Below are 17688 nucleotides of genomic sequence, written 5' to 3' on the forward strand. Positions count from 1 at the left end.
TTAGGCTGCTTTTCATTAAAAAACATAAAAAAGCAGAACGAATTTAGCAATGACTGTGTTCGAAGTGCCTAAAAACATTATTAATGTTGGATTTTTTTTCTCATTTATTTTTAGTTCTGTTTAGAAAACTACACTTGAGAGCTTTCTGTAACAGCATTTGAGGGAGTGAATAAGACAACGCTGGAAACCTTTTGTAATGCTAATGAAGGGGGTAGGGATGGATACTGGTTTGTAAGGCCTTTTCTGTATACAGTTATATGTTCCTGAAGCAGAGACTGACTTCTGGAATATCTAGGGTATGAGATAACCAACTAAGGAAGTTACCTACTTAGGAGACTTATCCATCGTCCCATAAAGAAATCCAGTGGGGCCTTTTATAAATATGACAATGGCTATACTCCTGCGTTTTAGTGGTAAAATCTTAATACAGTACAGAAATGTGAAAAATGAGAGGGATTTTTTTTTGCCTCTTGACTATATCAAAATATCATCTCCTGCCCCACGGCTCTGAGGACTCGTAATTCCCCTCTTGTAATACTCCTTTGTGTCTGCTCCCTCCCTATTCTTTCATAGTTCTTTATTTTTCAGTTCCTAGTGATCTCTTTTGTTTAAAGTTTCTCATACAGAGCCTTAAGCTACATAAAGGCAGTAAGTGCACTCATCTGTGCTTAATGTAATGCTATCATTCCGATGAACAAAACCTAAAATCTATTTTGGGAGCACCGGTCCCAGATTTTCAATAACTTAGAGTAACTTAAAACCTGGCTGGTGGTGGCACGAGGGTCCTGCTTCCTATTCAGTTCCATTTGTGTCATTTCTCATTTTAAGTGCCAGTCTTCAGAGAGAACGCTCTGGAGTCAGACTGCCCGGGTTCAAATCCGGACTCTACCACCTACGAGTTAAGTGACCTTGTGTAGGTTTCTTAACCTCTCTGTCCCTGTGCTTCCTCACTTGCAAAAGAAGGATAACATAGCCCTTACTTCATTAGGCCCTCATGAAAAGCAAAGGAGTTCATGCCTATAAAGGAATAGACCAGTGCTGGGTAAATAATACTAACAGACACCATTTTAGGGACTTTACATGTATAAATTACAGTTGCCCCTTGAATAAGGTGCAGGTCGGGGCACTGTCCTCCGCCCCTACCTTCCGTTCAGTCAAAAATCTGTGTATGACTTTTGACTCTCCCCAAACTTAACTACTAGTAGACAACTGTTGACCAGAAGCCTTACCAATAACATGAACACTCGATCAACACAAATTTTGCATGTTCTATGTATTATACACTGTCTTCTTACAATGAAGTAAGCTAGAGAGAAGAAAATGTTACTAAGAAAATCATAAGGAAAGGGGCACTTGGATGGCTCAGTTGGTTAAGTGTCTGCCTTCAGCTCAGGTCATGATCCCAGGGTCCTGGGATTGAGCCCTACATTGGGCTCCCTGCTCAGCGTGGAGCCTGCTTCTCCTTCTGCCCCTCCCCCACATTCTCTCTCTCTCTCTCTCTCTCTCAAATAAAACCTTAAAAAAAAAAAAAGAAAATCATAAGGAAAATATATTTATAGTACTGCACTGTATTTATAGGAAAAAAAATCCGAGTGTAAGCGGATTCGCACAAACAAACCTGTGTTGTTCAAGGGTCAACTCTATTGAGTCTCTAAAACAATAGGGTAAGATAGGTACCATTATTACCCTCATATTGTAGCTTAAGAAACTAAGGCACAGAAAGACTAATTTGTCCCATCTGGCCCAGTAGGAGCTGGAGGATTGGCCTCAAACCCACAGCAAGCACTCGATACATGTTCCTTATTATTGTTGGAGTTATTGCCTGAATTTATACACTCAATAATATCTGCTATTGCTGCTAAAAATGATGAATTTGTATGTCTAATCCTCCTTCAAAGTGTATAAAAAATGTATATGATCCCCAATGGAACAGTCGATTTTGGCAAGGATTATCACCTAAAGCCATTAGGTGACATTGGTTGGGAAGTAAGATACTACCACAGGGTCAAAGCGTCACCCACTCAGAGAACTTGTTAATTGCAAAAGCGGAAAAAGTACCTTTACAATGAGAGCTCCCTGGAGTGAGATCACTACCTCGAGCCATGATCAAACTGAGAGTCACAAATAGAGGGACAACCTGGCATTTTGTACCTCCTGATGAGATGCAATATGGAGCACCTTACAAAAAACGTTCAATTGAAATCTAATCAATGCTTAGGCTGAACTTGGGAGTTTACAGGAAATATAGGGGGTAAAGGACAAGTTAAATGACACCATGAGGCAACAATAAATCTAGAACGTGGGACATCCTACAAGTTAACTGGCCTAACCCTTTAAAAAAATCTAATGATCTAACATAAAGCCCAAATGTAAAAATGTGCTTTTCTTTATAAAAATTAGATCCTACTTTTTTTTTTTAAAGGCATAGACGACTTTGGGGGTCAGGTGGTGACGTTTAGATATGGTCTAAATGTTAGATCATATTAAGGAATTACTGTCTGTCTTCTTAGGTATAATGATGGTGTTGTGGTTCTACAGGAGAATGCCCCTATTCTTAGATGTGTATCCAATTATTTAGGAGTGAAGTATCACTTTTTCTGTAACTTACAAATAGTTCATGAAGAAATACACAAAGATGGAACAAATATGGCAGAAAGATAGCGGTTGGTGAGCCTACCAGGTGAGTATAGAGGTATTGATTGTACTAATATTTCAGCTTTTTTTTCGTTTGGACATTTTCTTCACTTTCTTCATGAATGTCTTACATCTTCTTTGGAGAGCATACGAGATTTTTATTCATGTACTTAGTAATAGATAGATAGATTTTTATTCATATCATATTCATTCATAGTTTCTTTTAGTTCTCTATAATGTTTGTGAATGCATATTTAAAAAGAATTTTTTAAAAATCACTTACTGAATTTTTACTGGCTCAAACTTATTGAAACCTAATAGTAATGTTGAAGAGTGTTTGGTGCTTAATACAGGGCCTGATACATAACAAATGCCCAATAAATGTTTATAAATACTTATTTGTTAAATTTATTTTGTTCCTGAGAATTTTAAGGTCTCAGCCAAGAAAGAAAGAAAGAAAGAAAGAGAGAGAAAGAAAGAAAGAAAGGAAAGACGAAGAAAGAAAGAGAGAAAGAAAGGAAAGAAAGGGAAGAAAGGGAAGAAAGAAAAGAAGGAAGAAGGAAGGAAAGAAAGAAAAGAAGGAAGAAGGAAGGAAGGAAGGAAGGAAAGAAAGAAAGAAAGAAAGAAAGAAAGAAAGAAAGAAAGAAAGAAAGAAAGGAAGGAAAGAAAAGGGACACATGAGGCTGTGTTCTTCCTTTGTGGATCAAGATATGCTTTAGCAAGTATTTGAGATGGACAAAATGGTGCCAATCAACTGCATCTTTTGATTCAAATAACTTAGGTCACAAATATTCTTGACCACATTTTGAATTTGTTTTAGGAGAGCATGAAAATAAAGAATCTGGCCCTAGGACTAATCCAGCAGCAACTGTTACTTATTTAAGAATTCCTGATGGAATCACACTTAATGATACATTTTTGAACAATTGTGGATTTTTCTTGGCCCAGGAAAAGAGGCAAGTCCGGCTCAAGTTTAGGCGTGAGTGCTACAAGGCGTCAACACTCGCAGGCCTTATTCTCCAAGAATCAATAAACTTGTGGGAATTGGGGATCATTTCCCACTTTTCCAGAAGGCAATGGTTCTAAAAGAGATGGCTTCAGGCAGTAAGTGAGATATATTTTGTATAGAAGTGGAAAGAAAATGATCAATATTCAAAGAAATAATTAATAATGATACAATTTTGCATTTTCATGGTGCCTTTTTCCTAAGGCACGTCCTATCTGTGTGAGATCATTTATTCTCATAATATCCCTGTGAAGTAGACAAAGAACAATTGAAATAAAAGAATAAGAGGGATTTTCATCAGGACAAAAGATGTGGAAGATATTCAAAGGATATCGTATTAGCAATAGCGATATTACTCAAATCGATATTGAGCAAATCGATATTGAGCAAATCGATAGCGTGCCTCCCCTCTGCTTCGGTAAAGTCATTAAAAAATAAATAAAACCTATTACAATTTAGGGAAAATAAGCTTACAGTTTACTCTACAGGAGACACTCCAAGTCCAATCCAAAAAGGTAGTTTTATTCAATGACACAGGCCTTCTCTCTTTACAGAAAAACAAAGTTCTCAAAAAGAGTACAAATCATAATTTTTAAAACTTGAAATTTAAATGCACTTAGATGGTTCTGTATTTACATAGTGCTCTTTATTTAATAGTGGATCCCCTTATAAAGAGGTTTGCCTTAAAATTATATTATGAATATTGTTTTATAAACAATACTGGGTTGTTCAAGCAGAGTCTACTTATACTAAATGTTCTTTCTGAAACCAAAAATAATAAAGAAAAAAAGGGGGACCCCACTAAGGAACTTATCAGTCTATGATAAATGCAGTTGTACAGAACAAAAGATGCTTCAGCCTGAGGTTTCCCACCCTCAGATGACATAACATGAGCACATGCAATCTTTTCCATTGGAATTTTAGATCTAAACATTTCCCTCAATTTATCTGGGGATGAGTATTTTGGGTAATGTGCAGATTAAGTTACATATACCTTATTAACAAGGCCTCATTCCAGGTGTATAAATACAGTATTTTTAAAGTTAGTGAAATCCTTGGTGGGTATACTCAACCCTCATATTCAGGAGTAGTTGGGGGAAAGAGCACAAAGGAGTTGTCTTCAGACTCAATGCCTGAACTGGACACCATCTTAGGGATATGGCACTAATTATTAATAAAGAGACAAAGATAGACAATACTCTCTCAAAACCCATTTCAACAAAAGGTTCTCTTTTTGTAAAGAAATCCAAAGTGGTGTTCTTTGTAAAGGCACCATAAATACTAAGAGAAGTAGAAATATAAGTAAAAGAACAATCCTGGCCCCACAGTGCCAATGTTCATTCATTGCTGCCCAAACCTTCATCCCCATCCTCAACTGGGTTTCAATGCTGACTATGGAGAGGTGGGATTTCACCTCTGTAATGGGTCTAATGTCTCTCCCTGGGATGGCCCAGAAGCCAATTAGCAGGGAATTTTGTGTGCTGGGCTGGATAAGGAACAAGTTCCTTTGCTGGAAGTCGAATCCCATCACCACAAGCATTGTTAAAGCAAAAGATTTACAGACCTTCGCAGATGGACCAAAATATGAAAAGCAATATTTAGAGAACCCATGGGATTCATTTTCATTAGATTTGACTCATAGAGAACATTCTGCAAAGTATAAAACTGTTCAAGATCTCTAGAGTATATGGCCTGATGTTGTCTAATGACATACCTTTTTGAAGAGAAGAGGTCGAGTCTACGTCTTGGCTTTGACACCGAGTTAATAGTATCTTCTCTTCCAAGAAGGAAGACGAAGTCAAACACCAAAATTACTGCATTTCAGAGTGTAGATCCACCTTGTGCTGTCTTCCAAGGACCTCGCTAAAACAGGGTACGAGTTCACAGATCCATTAATAGTGCCTCCTCCTGCCTTACTTCTTACTCCCTCCTCCAAATTACCCCCAGTCAGCCCTGCAGTCTGTAGGCAAACCACACAGGAACTAGCAGACACAGGGCTTCAGAGAGTTGGGCGTGAGCCTTAGATTATGTGGTTTTGTTTTCTTGCTGCCAGAGTTGAACTAAAACGCAGGAGGTTCTCTGAAACACTTTTGCTTCTTTATGCTTGGTTTCAATTTTAACAATGTCCCCCCTGAACGATTTTGTTCACATAAGAAAACTTTGAATCCTAGAGATGATCCATCAACAGGCTGCCTCTCTGAAGGAAAACTCTCATTTTCTCTTATTACATCCAAGAATCCGGAGAAAAAAATTAGGACTTCTTCGGAGAACTTATTTAATACCACCCTGGGATCACGCACAAAGCTAAGATCCCAGAGAAAATGCTTTCTTAGTACACTCAGCCATAATATTACTCTTAATCCATAACATTACCCTTAACAAAAAACAAAAGAAGAAAAGCTCTGAGCCAGGATGACTTCTAACCCCAGTTTGGCCAGTCAGGCAAGAGCAAGGACTGGTTCTTTAGATCTTGGGGATTTCCCTTTCTCCTGAGTTGGTTAGGCTAAAGGATTTCTGGGATTTAAAGATTTTTCACTGACTTAAGGTTTTTGTCACTGCCAACTTCCTTAGTTCTTACTTCCGAATTTGTGAAAACCCTCCTTCCCCTTTAGGTTTCCATACCAAGTGCAACTTGTGATGGCCTCTTCCTCTCTTTGCTCTTACTAGAAATGGATTGCCAACGATGCATCTTTTGCACAAAATAAGAGACATTGCTACCTACTAAGTGGCACCAGTCAGAGTTTGGGCCCAAGAGAAAGAGGGAAATGTTGGCTCACAGGATGTTCCCAGCATTAATCCCTTGAAGGCTAAGGAGGGTAGCATATAAGACTCAGTTTGGAGTTCTAAAATTTAAACTCAATTCAACATTATGAGATGATATCTTTTTTTTTTTTTAATCTTTTCACCCCCTTTATACCTAAATCTTGTTCAAAATTTCCTTTTTGGGGGGAGGATTTCTCTTTTTCTCAACACTTTTATTGAAATAGAAAAGAAGAATCTGGTTTGGAATCATCAGAGAATTTTGGTCACAGTAGTAGGTGCTCAATAAATATTTATTGAATGAGTTAAAGGAAGGAATTTGCTACTCCTAACTCCTTAATACAGGATTTTCTTTTTGTTAATGCAGGTTTGTTCAATTTTCTTAAATCCGAGTTGTGTCTGAACAGGGTCCTCACTATTTCCACATGTTATAAAGATAGAATTTTAATGGTAACAGCATGTCCCTGATTTTAAACAATAAACATCTTAATGTGGGCCTCAGTGTTCTTCAGTCTTCATGGTCTAAGGACGTTCTTGGATCCCATAATTATGCCCAGCAGCTTCATAGCCAGATGTCAGACACTGAAGTCCTCTGGCCACACTCCTAATCCCAAATCAGTGGTATTGAAGTGATTGAACAGTGAGGCCCTGAACTCGCACAGCTGGAGAGTGTGAAGAAAGGAGAAAAGATAGTGTTCTATAGAAAGTATCATGGGATTTTCAGCTTGCACCCTAATGAGGAAGCTACTTTTCCACAGGGTACTATCCCCCCAGGGAGCAGAATAGAACCCCTCCCCTTACAAGTGTGGGGCAGAACAGGAAAATCTCAAAGAGAAGTTATTTCAGAAGCAGCAAATAATGATCAACAGACGTGTTATAGAGCATACTGACAGGGGAGCGAGGCCACTCTAGTGGTTTATTTCATGGATGCTCTGTAATTGAACAAGTGCAAAGGCAGAACCTAAGAATAAAGACTCTAATGTGAGAATGCCATCATTTCAGTCTTCACAATCATGGGATACTCAGAAAATATCAGCAAAATTGCGAGGATTCAAGGATCTGTGAAATGTGGACTTACTCATAACAGAGAATTTTCTTTAAAACCATACTCATTTACAATTTTTCAGCAATTCCTTTTGAGGGGTCATTGTTTTTTGTTTTTTGTTTTTAAGATTTTATTTATTTATTTGACAGAGAGAGACACAGTGAGAGAGGGAACACAAACAGGGGGAGTGGGAGAGGGAGAAGCAGGCTTCCCGCCGAGCAGGGAGCCTGATGCGGGGCTCGATCCCAGGACCCCGGGATCATGACCCAAGCCGAAGGCAGACACCCAACGACTGAGTCACCCAGGCGCCCTGAGGGGTCATTGTTAATATCAGAATCTCTTGTACCTAATTATGTTTAATTTACCTTTATAGTAAAATGTGTACTTTTCATTCAATAGTACAGATTCAGACATTCTTGTTTCATTCATTCATTAAATGTTTGAATACCTAGTTTGTGTTAGGCCTGTTCTAAGTGCTGGGAATATAGCAGTGAACAAAACATAGTCCTTGCCCTCCTGGATCTTATCTTCTGGCAGAGAGAGAAATAATTACATATGTCAGATGGTTGTGCTACTACAGAGAATCATAAAATGGGGCAAGAGTTAGAGGAAGTGTAGCCCAGGTGGGGGGTTGTGATTTCATTGGGAGATCAAAGAACATTTGAGCTAAATCCAGAGCCAAGTGAGGCAACCAGCTTGATGGCTCTCTGGGGAGATAGTTTGCAGGTATAGGGACTAGCAAGTACAAAGCTTTATGGTGGGAGCAAGCTTGATGCAATGACTGAGGAGGAGAGGAGTTATGATGGAGGTCAGAGAGGGAGCAGGGGCTGGAACACATAGGGCCTTGTCGGCCATGGCAAGGTCTTTGATTTCATTCTGAGGAAGATGGGAGCACATGGAAGATTTTGAACATGATCTAATTTGGGTTTTAGGTCTTAGAAGAATAGCTCTGATTGTTGTGTTGAGATTAAATTGTAAGGGAGCAAAAGCAGAAGCAGGGAGACCAGTTAGAAGGCTACTGCAATAGTCCTGGCAAGAGAAGGTGGCACCTTAGGACAGGTGGCGCCAAGTGGAGGTGGTGGGAAGTGACTGAATTCTGAATATATGGGGTAACCATAAAGTCTGGAAACATAAATGTTATTATTTTATCATGAATTAGAATATGGCATCAATAAACCATTTATCACCTACCAACCGCATTGGTGACCACCCTGCATTAAAGGTGAGCTGATTATATGATGTGAAGTCTGAGAGACAAAGAGGGGCTCCAATGATGACTCCAAGGTTCATGGTCTGAGAAACCAGAAGCAAGAATGTGTCCTTACTCAGACAGGGAACAAGCTTGGAAGATCAGAAGTTTGGTTCGGGGCATATTAAATTTGAGATGTCTATGAGAAATACCAGTGGGGATGTCAAGATAGATATGAGTCTGGAGGTCAGGAGATGTTAGGGCTGGAGATAAAAACTTGAGGGCTGTTGAGAGACAGAGAGAAGGTTATTTAAAGTTATGAAACTGGATAAAGCCAACCAGGGAATGAATATTGATAGAGAACAGACCCCTTCAAAGTCGAGAGGTCAGAGAAATGAGAAGAAACCAGCCAAGGAGATGAGAAGGAGCAATGGTTTCCTGGAAACCAGGCGAAGAAAACTTTGTTCACTTTTATCAAACTCTGAGTTCAGGGGAAAAACACACCAAGTTATTATTGTAAAACCATGTCTGTATTTGGTGAGTGCAACTAAATTATGGTGCCCCCAAATGGAAGAAAGCAGAGAAGAAGAACCTCTCATATAATGTTACTTTAACGAAGTTAATTCCACTAGGTAGGTAACACTACAGTTTTGCTGAGCCTTGTCAACAACCTTTCAGATACACCCAAAGATTCCTTCTAAAAGGAGGAAATGAATGGGTTTAAAAAGGAAAAACTGGGATCTCCAATGTTTTCAAAATACAACAGGTAGATTTGTGACTGAGAATGTCAATGGAGGGGTGCCTGGCTGGCTCAGTTGGTGGAGCACGTGGCTCTTGATCTTGGGGTTGTGAGTTTGAGCCTCATGTTGGGTGTAGAGATTACTTAAAAATAAAATCTTAAAAAGAAAAAAAAGAATGTCAGTGGAGCTCAACATCAAGAACCAAAAGTTGGTCCTTAGGGGAGAGGAAAGGGCATAGAATTGGACACTGCAAATTTGGATCAAGTTCTAGCTAAATCGTTTGCTAGTTGAATATTTCTGAGCAATTCATGTGATCTATTTGTTCCTTTAAACTCAGCTCAAGTTCACCTCTTCCAGGAAGACTTCTCTAATTATGTAGATTTAGACAAATCCTCTTTTTACTCCCAAAGCACTTTTATCACAGAAACTTATTATGATTGCTAATTTATTTTTGTGTTTTTAATTAGACTATTACTTCTTTGTATTCCCATAGCTCAGCATAGTGCCTGGCACTTAGCAGGTGCTCAATAATGTAGAATGAATGCATGTTCCCCCAAATCAGCTTCCTCATTTGTAAAATGGAATAGTTATACCTACTTTTCAGAGTTCCTTTGAAATTTACATAAGCTATGACTCAAAAAAAAAATCTTCATAAACTATAACTATATAAACAAAATACTTGTTGTTTGTCCCCCACTCTTTTATAGAATAACACCTTAGCTTGGCATTCAAGGCCCTGAACAATCTGTTTCCCCGCCACCTTTCAAAATTCCCTCTGGCTACTATGCCCATTATTCTATATGATAGCCAGCTAAGCCATATTTCAAACACACCAACTTCCTTCATATCTTCCACAATTTTATATTATAATTACCTAACTACATGTCAGTATTGATCATGATGTCTGTTATAATAATTATGACTGAAGTAGTAGGAGCTAAAAACAAATGTTACTTTCATCTAGGAAGAGTTTTTCTATTGTCTAAGTCTTTACCCTCCACCCCGGTGGAATATTGACATGTCCACCCAGCCAGCCATACGCTTTTAAAACATGGGTTTGATTATATTTTCAATGCCTACCAGATAAAATCACCTAGCAGCACGGACAAGGTCTTTCATGATCTGACTTTCCTCTGCCACTTCCTCTCCCTCTGCTGTTCCACTAATAGCCTTTGAGACAGTCAGAGTAACTACAGTACTTGTAGTTTTACCAGGATAATAGGCTCTCTCAGCTTTCAAGCCTTTACACATGATGTGTCCTTTGCCTCTAATGGCCTCCTCCACTTTGTCTATCCACTGAACCCTGTCGTCCTTTAAGATACAGATGGAAAGTCTTCTCTGAAACCTGCCCTTAAATACTCCTTGGCAGAATTAGATGCTCTCTCCTCTCTTATTACAAGATACATATCTTGTCACAATCTTCTGTGACGGTGCCTGTCAGCTCCACTAACCTGTAAACTCATGCAGCATCGGACTCATGCTTTATCTCCGGGTCCTTACAGCTTGGTGGGGGTGCCTGGCACATAGGGGGCGCTCACTGAAGATCGGTTGAATATTTCAACGATGACCTATCACTGGAGCCCGAGGCCCTCCCTGGAGGCACTCCATCACTGCCCATCACACACCCTACTCTTCTCATCCCGAGCAAACTACCATTACCTTCTTTGTCCTTTGAGGAGATCAGCTGCGGGTGCCGTTTCCAGTCAGTTAAAATACATTAGTAACACAAACTCTAAAATTTTTCTTTGAAAAGAGCATGAGAGCAGCACCACAGCCCCAAGGATTGTTAAATGAAGACATGTGCTTTCATTCCATTTGATATCCGCTACCCCCACGGCCCCCCTTCCCCGGCCCCAAAGCTGGGTCATTTTAAGCCTAACGCCTCGCGTCCCTCTTGCTCGATGCCCTGGGATCAGCGGACACCGGACCTCGGAGAGGCCGGAAGTGAGGGGCCGGAAGTGAGGAAGCGGAAGTGGGGAAGGGCGTGGGCGCTTGGGCCTGGCTGCAGGAGGCGATCGGCCTGGGAACGAGGGGCTTGAATTTGAGCGGGAAAAGGTCCTGACGCTGTGGCTGGACTTTCCCCTCAGGTAGTAGATTCTCGTTTGCGGGTGCAGGAGGGCGTGGAGGGGCCCGCTCGCCGCCTCTTGTCCCAGGCTGGTGCCGTCGCTGACTGGGTGCGGGCGAGAGGGGGCCGAGGTCACTACGGTCCGCATGAGGGAAGGTCCCCATTGTGTGACGCCATCGTGTCACACTCCCTCCTTCTAGAAGCTTCTGTGTGGCCCAGCCTTGTGCTCCAAGTAAACTGCGGGCGTTCCGAGGGGAGTCGGTGGTCGGGCTTATCTGTGTGGCTCTGGGCCTGGCATGGGGACTGCCTTGTACACAGTGGTTGTTCTGAAGAAATGGATGCTTAGGAAACATGCTGTCTACAGGAAGTTGATTCTTTCAGCCTTCGCCCTTCATGTTCCAAATTCTTAAGCATCTCATTTCTTCCTCTCAGCTGTTCTTTCTATGTGGTGATTAGTCCTTATGCTGCAGATGAGGGAACTGAGGCTCAGCGAAGTTGTTGAGCCTTAATTAGGAAATGGCAGAGCAGGACCTCAAGTCCATGCCTTTGGAATCCTAATTAAAGTAATGAGATGAGGTAGGTGAATGCCTCGCTGTGAGCACATTGTGAGCATTCAAAAAAGAGTAGCCCTTTATTCCAGAGAACGGGGACTGTGTCTTGTGCAACTGTTTCTCCATTTGGTAGAATGGAGTCTGCCGTGTAGTGAACTCTAGAGAACTAATAGTTGAATGAATTAATGAACACACAGGAGGGATCCAAAAAGTTGATTTCTCGGCCTCTTGTAGCAATCTTCCCATCCAAATAGTAACACCTCCTAATGCCGTGGTATTCTCCATAATCATTCTCCCACAACAATCTTGGCCAGAGCGCTTATTTTCTCCTGAGTAACTTAAGTCTATAGGCAGAAACTGTGCAAAGAGGAAAGCTTCTCTCTACCCTAAATGCATCTTTCCAGATGCCTCTCACACTCAGCCTCTTAGGTGTTGCTGTTATTGTCCTAGGTCTTTGGGTAAAGTCCGTTCAGCTCCTCAATTCCTTATTCTCAGTTCTGATAGCCAAAGAATTTTGAAGACCAGTTTTCCCCCCAACTCATTTGGCAGCAAAGCCTGCATTGAAATGAGGCATTTGTTTTTATATATTCCAAATATTTACGAGTTTTTTTTGCAGTCACGTTAATGTGTTTGCTTGTTCAGAGTGGCCCCACACCTTACTGTGGGTATCATGTAACATATGGTATAGGCACTGTGTTACCCTTCAGAAGTCTGAAAAAAAAAAAAAACAACCCAAAACCTTGAGTTTGAATTCCACAATGTCACTTGATAACTTAAATGATTTCCTGTTATGATTAAGGTAAAGTTGGGGGGAGGAAACAGCCTTTGCCAAAGTATTGTGGAAGTGAGTAAGCCTAAAAAGGAAACCAAGAGACCTTTTCTACCTCATTATGTGTTTATTTTGGAATTATTTAAGGGAGAAAGCTCCTTAATCAAACACTGGTTTTTGGCTCGTGAGGGAGGAGGCCCGCCGGGCGCCACCACCAGCCCCCAAACACTGGTTTTTGAATGTCGGAATCATGTTTTATATTTCTTATGTCATCCACAAAGCGGTACAAATGGTAGATACTCAAGAAATATTGATTGATTGATTGATTTGAAAATAATTACTCCAAACTCTAGAATTTTACTTGACAGTTGCAAGGCTGGAATATGTTTTTTAAATGTCATATTTATAATCCAAAGCTGTAGAATCAATGCAGGTGTATCCTAAGCAGATTCATTCAGTCATTTGGGCATTCACTGAACACCTGTTTCTTGAGTACCTACTATGTTCTAGGTACTTACTAGGCAACAAGATTATACTGCCTTGTAAATAAGATGGTCATGGTCCTTGCTGTCATGGAGTTTCTGGTCTGGTGGTGAAGAAAGCAAATGACAAATACACAGGTACAGATCATGGTAAGTGCCATGAAGGAAATAAATCGGGGCAGAAAGAGTATGTTGGGAAGATCTAAGTAGCTAGTATGCTCTCTGAAGGCCTCTCAGAGGAGGTGACCCAGATTGGTGACATGGAATATCTTAACTTGCCTCTGTTTCTAAGTATTCTAGGGATTTGGGTAGCCAGACAACCAAGATTCAGGTGTGAAAATTTACTCACTTGGGCACCACTTTTGTTTCAGATGTCACATACTGTAATTACAATCTCAAGTTTCTGATGGTATGAGTAAACAACATTTGTATGTAGTCACATGTCTAAAACACAGAAAACCAACGTATAATTTACAACTAACACCAATCGAACTCCTTGTTAATCTGAAAAGATAACAATAGTAGAATGATGTCTTACATATTCTGTGGTCATGTCACAAAGTACTGTGTATTCGTAAATGGTATTAATTCAGTCATCCAGACTTTGTGCTTCATGGTTTTTCTAATGGTTGGGAATGTATTTAATTTCAGTATGATGTTAAGGACATCCATTTTAAACTACCCTAGTGGATTGAAGCCTATTATTTGATACTTTCCTGGGGTAGAAAATTCATTTAAGAAAACATTTTTAAAATAAAAGAGAATATAGGAAAACCTAAAAATTAGGATTTTGTCTCTCCAAATATAGATAGTTAGCTCACCAAAAAAGAAAAAAAATAGCGTTTTGGTGACTGTTGTTTAATTCCAGCAGGTTATGATCCTAACAGGTTTTTTTTTTCCTAATATTTCCTAATAGACTTGTGAAGAAACAGATCAATATTTATTGCTCTAAGCCAATGTCACAGTGCATCTCTGCATTGCGTGAGCTTGGTAGAAGGGAAAAAAGGACAACAGAAAAGGAAAACCCTCATGATTGAAAATTTTAATGGCTTATTGAAACACATGATAAATCTGGTTTTTGCTGCAGGAATGAGTCAGATAAAAATGCCTGTGTTTGAAATGCAAACGAGAGAAAATCAGAAAATTGTAAAAACACACAACTTCTCTTTTTCTTCCTAGTGTTGATGATAGTCTCTTTCTGAGAAATGTTAATTAAACTGATACATTTTCCATCTTGCTCATTTGAGGATGTGTTGTACTTTTACAAAAAAAAAAAAAAGGTTAATTACCTCTTCTCTTATTTTTTGAAAAAGAAAGGATAGCTCATTTAGTTTGCTTCTGAAAATTTATGTCTTCCTTAAATACACAGACAGAAATTAATCAAACTTGAGCTAGGAATTGCGAAGGTCAAAGAAGAGAAACAAAACTGAAAACAAGACAAATTTGTTATGGATTTTAATGTCTGTCTTTTTTGTGCGTGCAGTTTCTCTAGTAAAATCTGATTATAGATCGTCAAGGCTTCATTGGGCCTGGATGCTTGTCAGGGCTTGAAATCAATTTAGTGCACTCTCTTGGTGGCCATCAGGGGTGAATCACCAGGGAAATTGCAAACTAACTGACCCACCTTAATTCGAAGCAATGAAAAAGAAGGAAGGAATGGTTTCATATGAACTATGAATTGATCATTCATAAGCATCATTTAAGGTTTGGGGGCTGCAGACCTCCTTTAGGTTTCAGTGTATTTTGTATCAACCTAAATGGGCCTCTCTTTGTGTACACTTGTTTTGGAATGTGACAGATAACATGCTGATTACTCCAGGTTTTAGGGAAATTGTTATCCAATTTGAATCCTGCTATTGACATTGTTTACTCCTTAAACGCATACTTTTCTAGGGCCCAGTAAAGAAAGTAATTTAACCTTTTCCTTGAACTTACTAACCTTACCAGGACTAAAATACTGGCCAAGGGTACCATGACTTAGATGTGGAGTCTGCTGTGGTGCAACTACTTGTGTTATAGTTGACAACCCTCCCTACTTTCAGATTAACAAGAAAGCAGAACGTATTTAGATCTGATTCTAGTGACTTGTAGTTCTAAGAATACAACCTTCGGGTCACTTGATGACTCCAAGACTCAGATGTTACCATCCTAATTACCTTCAGGACATACTATTTTTATACATGACAACAAATCTTAAGCATGAGATGTCAGAGTACAAGTCCCATTTTCTTCTCCTAACTTGCCCACTGTCCTGTAATGCTTTAAAATTATTTTATTCCTGGCCAAAGAGGTTGAATGTTATTTTCTGCAGAAACTTTTAGGACTAGGAAGACCATCTATATTTATTTAAGTAATATAGGCCAATCCCTTACGAGAGATTTTCCCATACTGATGCTAGGAGAATTTAGATAGTGCCCTCAATTCTGGCTGATGTAAGTGAGGGGCTGAGTTATAAGTAAACCTAGATTTTTCAGACTGACTTGGTCTTCTATAGACATTTCGAAAAGTATTTAACTTACATATATTTTGTGCTTTGCTTTGCAGGAAATTGATGCCTTGTCAAAATGGAGATTAATCATTTGTGTTTGGGAGCAGCAGAACTGGGGATCAGTTGCCTCTCAAGAGTTTTATAAACCAATTATATTAACTCCTATTCCATTGCTCTCATCCCCATCTCACCTTCAAACTTGTCTTACCTATGGCATTCAGGAGGCAAGTGAAAAACTTCGTGAAAAATTACTCAGATGCCGAAATAAAAGTCAGAGAAGCAACTTCTAATGACCCTTGGGGTCCTTCTAGTTCTCTGATGTTAGATATCAGTGACCTGACCTTCAACACAATTTCTCTGTCAGAGATTATGAATATGCTATGGCAGAGACTCAATGATCATGGGAAGAACTGGCGCCATGTGTATAAATCCCTTACGCTAATGGATTATCTCATCAAGAATGGATCAAAGAAAGTTATTCAGCATTGCAAAGAGGGGTTCTGTAACCTTCAAACGCTGAAAGATTTTCAACACATAGATGAAGCTGGAAAAGACCAAGGTAAAAGAAATGCATACAGTGTGCCAATAAAGATTAGAGGTTTGGGAGGGGATCATTTTAAACCAGGAGCTGGGGAAAAGTTCTTCTTAAATGTGTTGGCCATCTTTCTTCTGGGACAGCTATAGTTTCCCTTTGTGTTGACTCTTGAGGGCCTTCAAGAACAATTTTTTCCCCCCAAAAGATGTGTAAAACTAACATACCAAGGTTCCTGATAAAATGATACCTCATAGAAAATGAACAAAGTGAATAAAACAGGAGGCATGGCGGCTTGGTATAATAATGTCACTGTAATTCGTAATTATAATTAGACTGGAATTCAGTCATAAGTATAAGGAAGTGTTTCCAAAGACTATAGAATCTTCAAAGACTATCTAGACGGAAGTACTTATATGAATACAAGAATTTAGGTCATAAAGTAATCTTGTCGGGGGTGGAGGAGGAGGTGAAGTAGGGGAAGGGTGTGTGGAATACTGAACTGAGATGATTTGGTAGTGTCTGAGATCTACAATGCTAAAAGAATCAGCACTTCCTCCTCGTCTAATGTAAAATTATAATCTGTGCTTAAAGTGAATAGTCTTATGAATCATGAGAAGAGGATAAAATTCAGTGCAGTCTTTGTGTTAAGTATACATTTTTAGAATAGACTTTTTAAAAAGCAGTTTTAGGTTTACAGAAAAATTACACAGAAAGAACAGAGGTCCCACATAACCCTTCTCTATCCACGCGTTGTTTCTCCTATTAACATCTTGCATTAGTGTGGTGCATTTGTTACAGTTGACAAACCAGTGTTAATACATTAAAATCCTTTGTTTCCCTTAAGGCTCACTCTTTGTGTTCTCCAGTTCTGTGGGTTTTGAAAAATGCTTGTCATGTAGGTACCATTCCAGTATCATACAGAATGGTTTCACTGCCTTGAGAATGCTCTGTGCTCCACCTGTTGGTTTTTTTCTCCCCTGCCTAGAACCCTTGGCAACCACGGATCTTTTTATTGTCCTTATTGTTTTGCCTTTTCCAGAATGTTGTATAGTTGGAATCATACAATATGAAGCTTTTTCAGACTCGTTTCTTTCCTTGACAGTATGCATTTAAGATTCTCCCATGTCCTTTTATAGCCCCAGAGTGCCTTTCTTTTTTTTCTTCATGTTTTAAAAATCAAATTTATTGTGATACAATTCAACATACCATACAGTTCACCCATTTAAAGTATACGATCCTGTGGCTTTAGGTATATTATTAATTTTTTAAAATTGTGATAAAATGTAAATAACAAAATTTGTCATTTTAAGTGTGTAGTTCAGTGGCATTGATTCCATTCACAGTGTTGCACAACTATCACCACTGTTTCCAAAACTTTTCATCACCCCAGACAGAAACTCCATAACCATTAAGCAATGACTCTC

The 17688-nt window shown here is 39.4% G+C and overlaps 2 protein-coding genes across 4 annotated transcripts in view; one reads left to right on the forward strand and one right to left on the reverse strand.

The window, feature by feature from the left end:
* Window positions 1-6266, reverse strand: part of GRAP2 (GRB2 related adaptor protein 2) — a 64081-nt gene extending 57815 nt beyond the window's left edge. Inside the window, exon 1 of one of the 3 annotated variants that reach the window (XM_034987466.1) lies at window positions 5355-6266. The gene's annotated coding sequence lies outside the window, so the exon portion shown is untranslated. The remainder of the gene's footprint in view (window positions 1-5354) is intronic. The other 2 variants (XM_034987464.1, XM_034987465.1) reach the window with 2 other exon arrangements.
* Window positions 6267-15939: 9673 nt separating this feature from the next.
* The window catches only part of ENTHD1 (ENTH domain containing 1), a 103873-nt gene continuing 102124 nt past the window's right edge, over window positions 15940-17688 (forward strand). Inside the window, exon 1 of the mRNA XM_034987467.1 lies at window positions 15940-16288. Coding sequence (XP_034843358.1) covers window positions 15940-16288 — 349 coding nt within the window. The remainder of the gene's footprint in view (window positions 16289-17688) is intronic.

This window comes from Mirounga leonina, unplaced genomic scaffold (genome assembly GCF_011800145.1).
Source record: "Mirounga leonina isolate KUSES-001 unplaced genomic scaffold, KU_Mleo_1.0 Mir_418, whole genome shotgun sequence".
NCBI classification, from domain to species: domain Eukaryota; kingdom Metazoa; phylum Chordata; class Mammalia; order Carnivora; family Phocidae; genus Mirounga; species Mirounga leonina.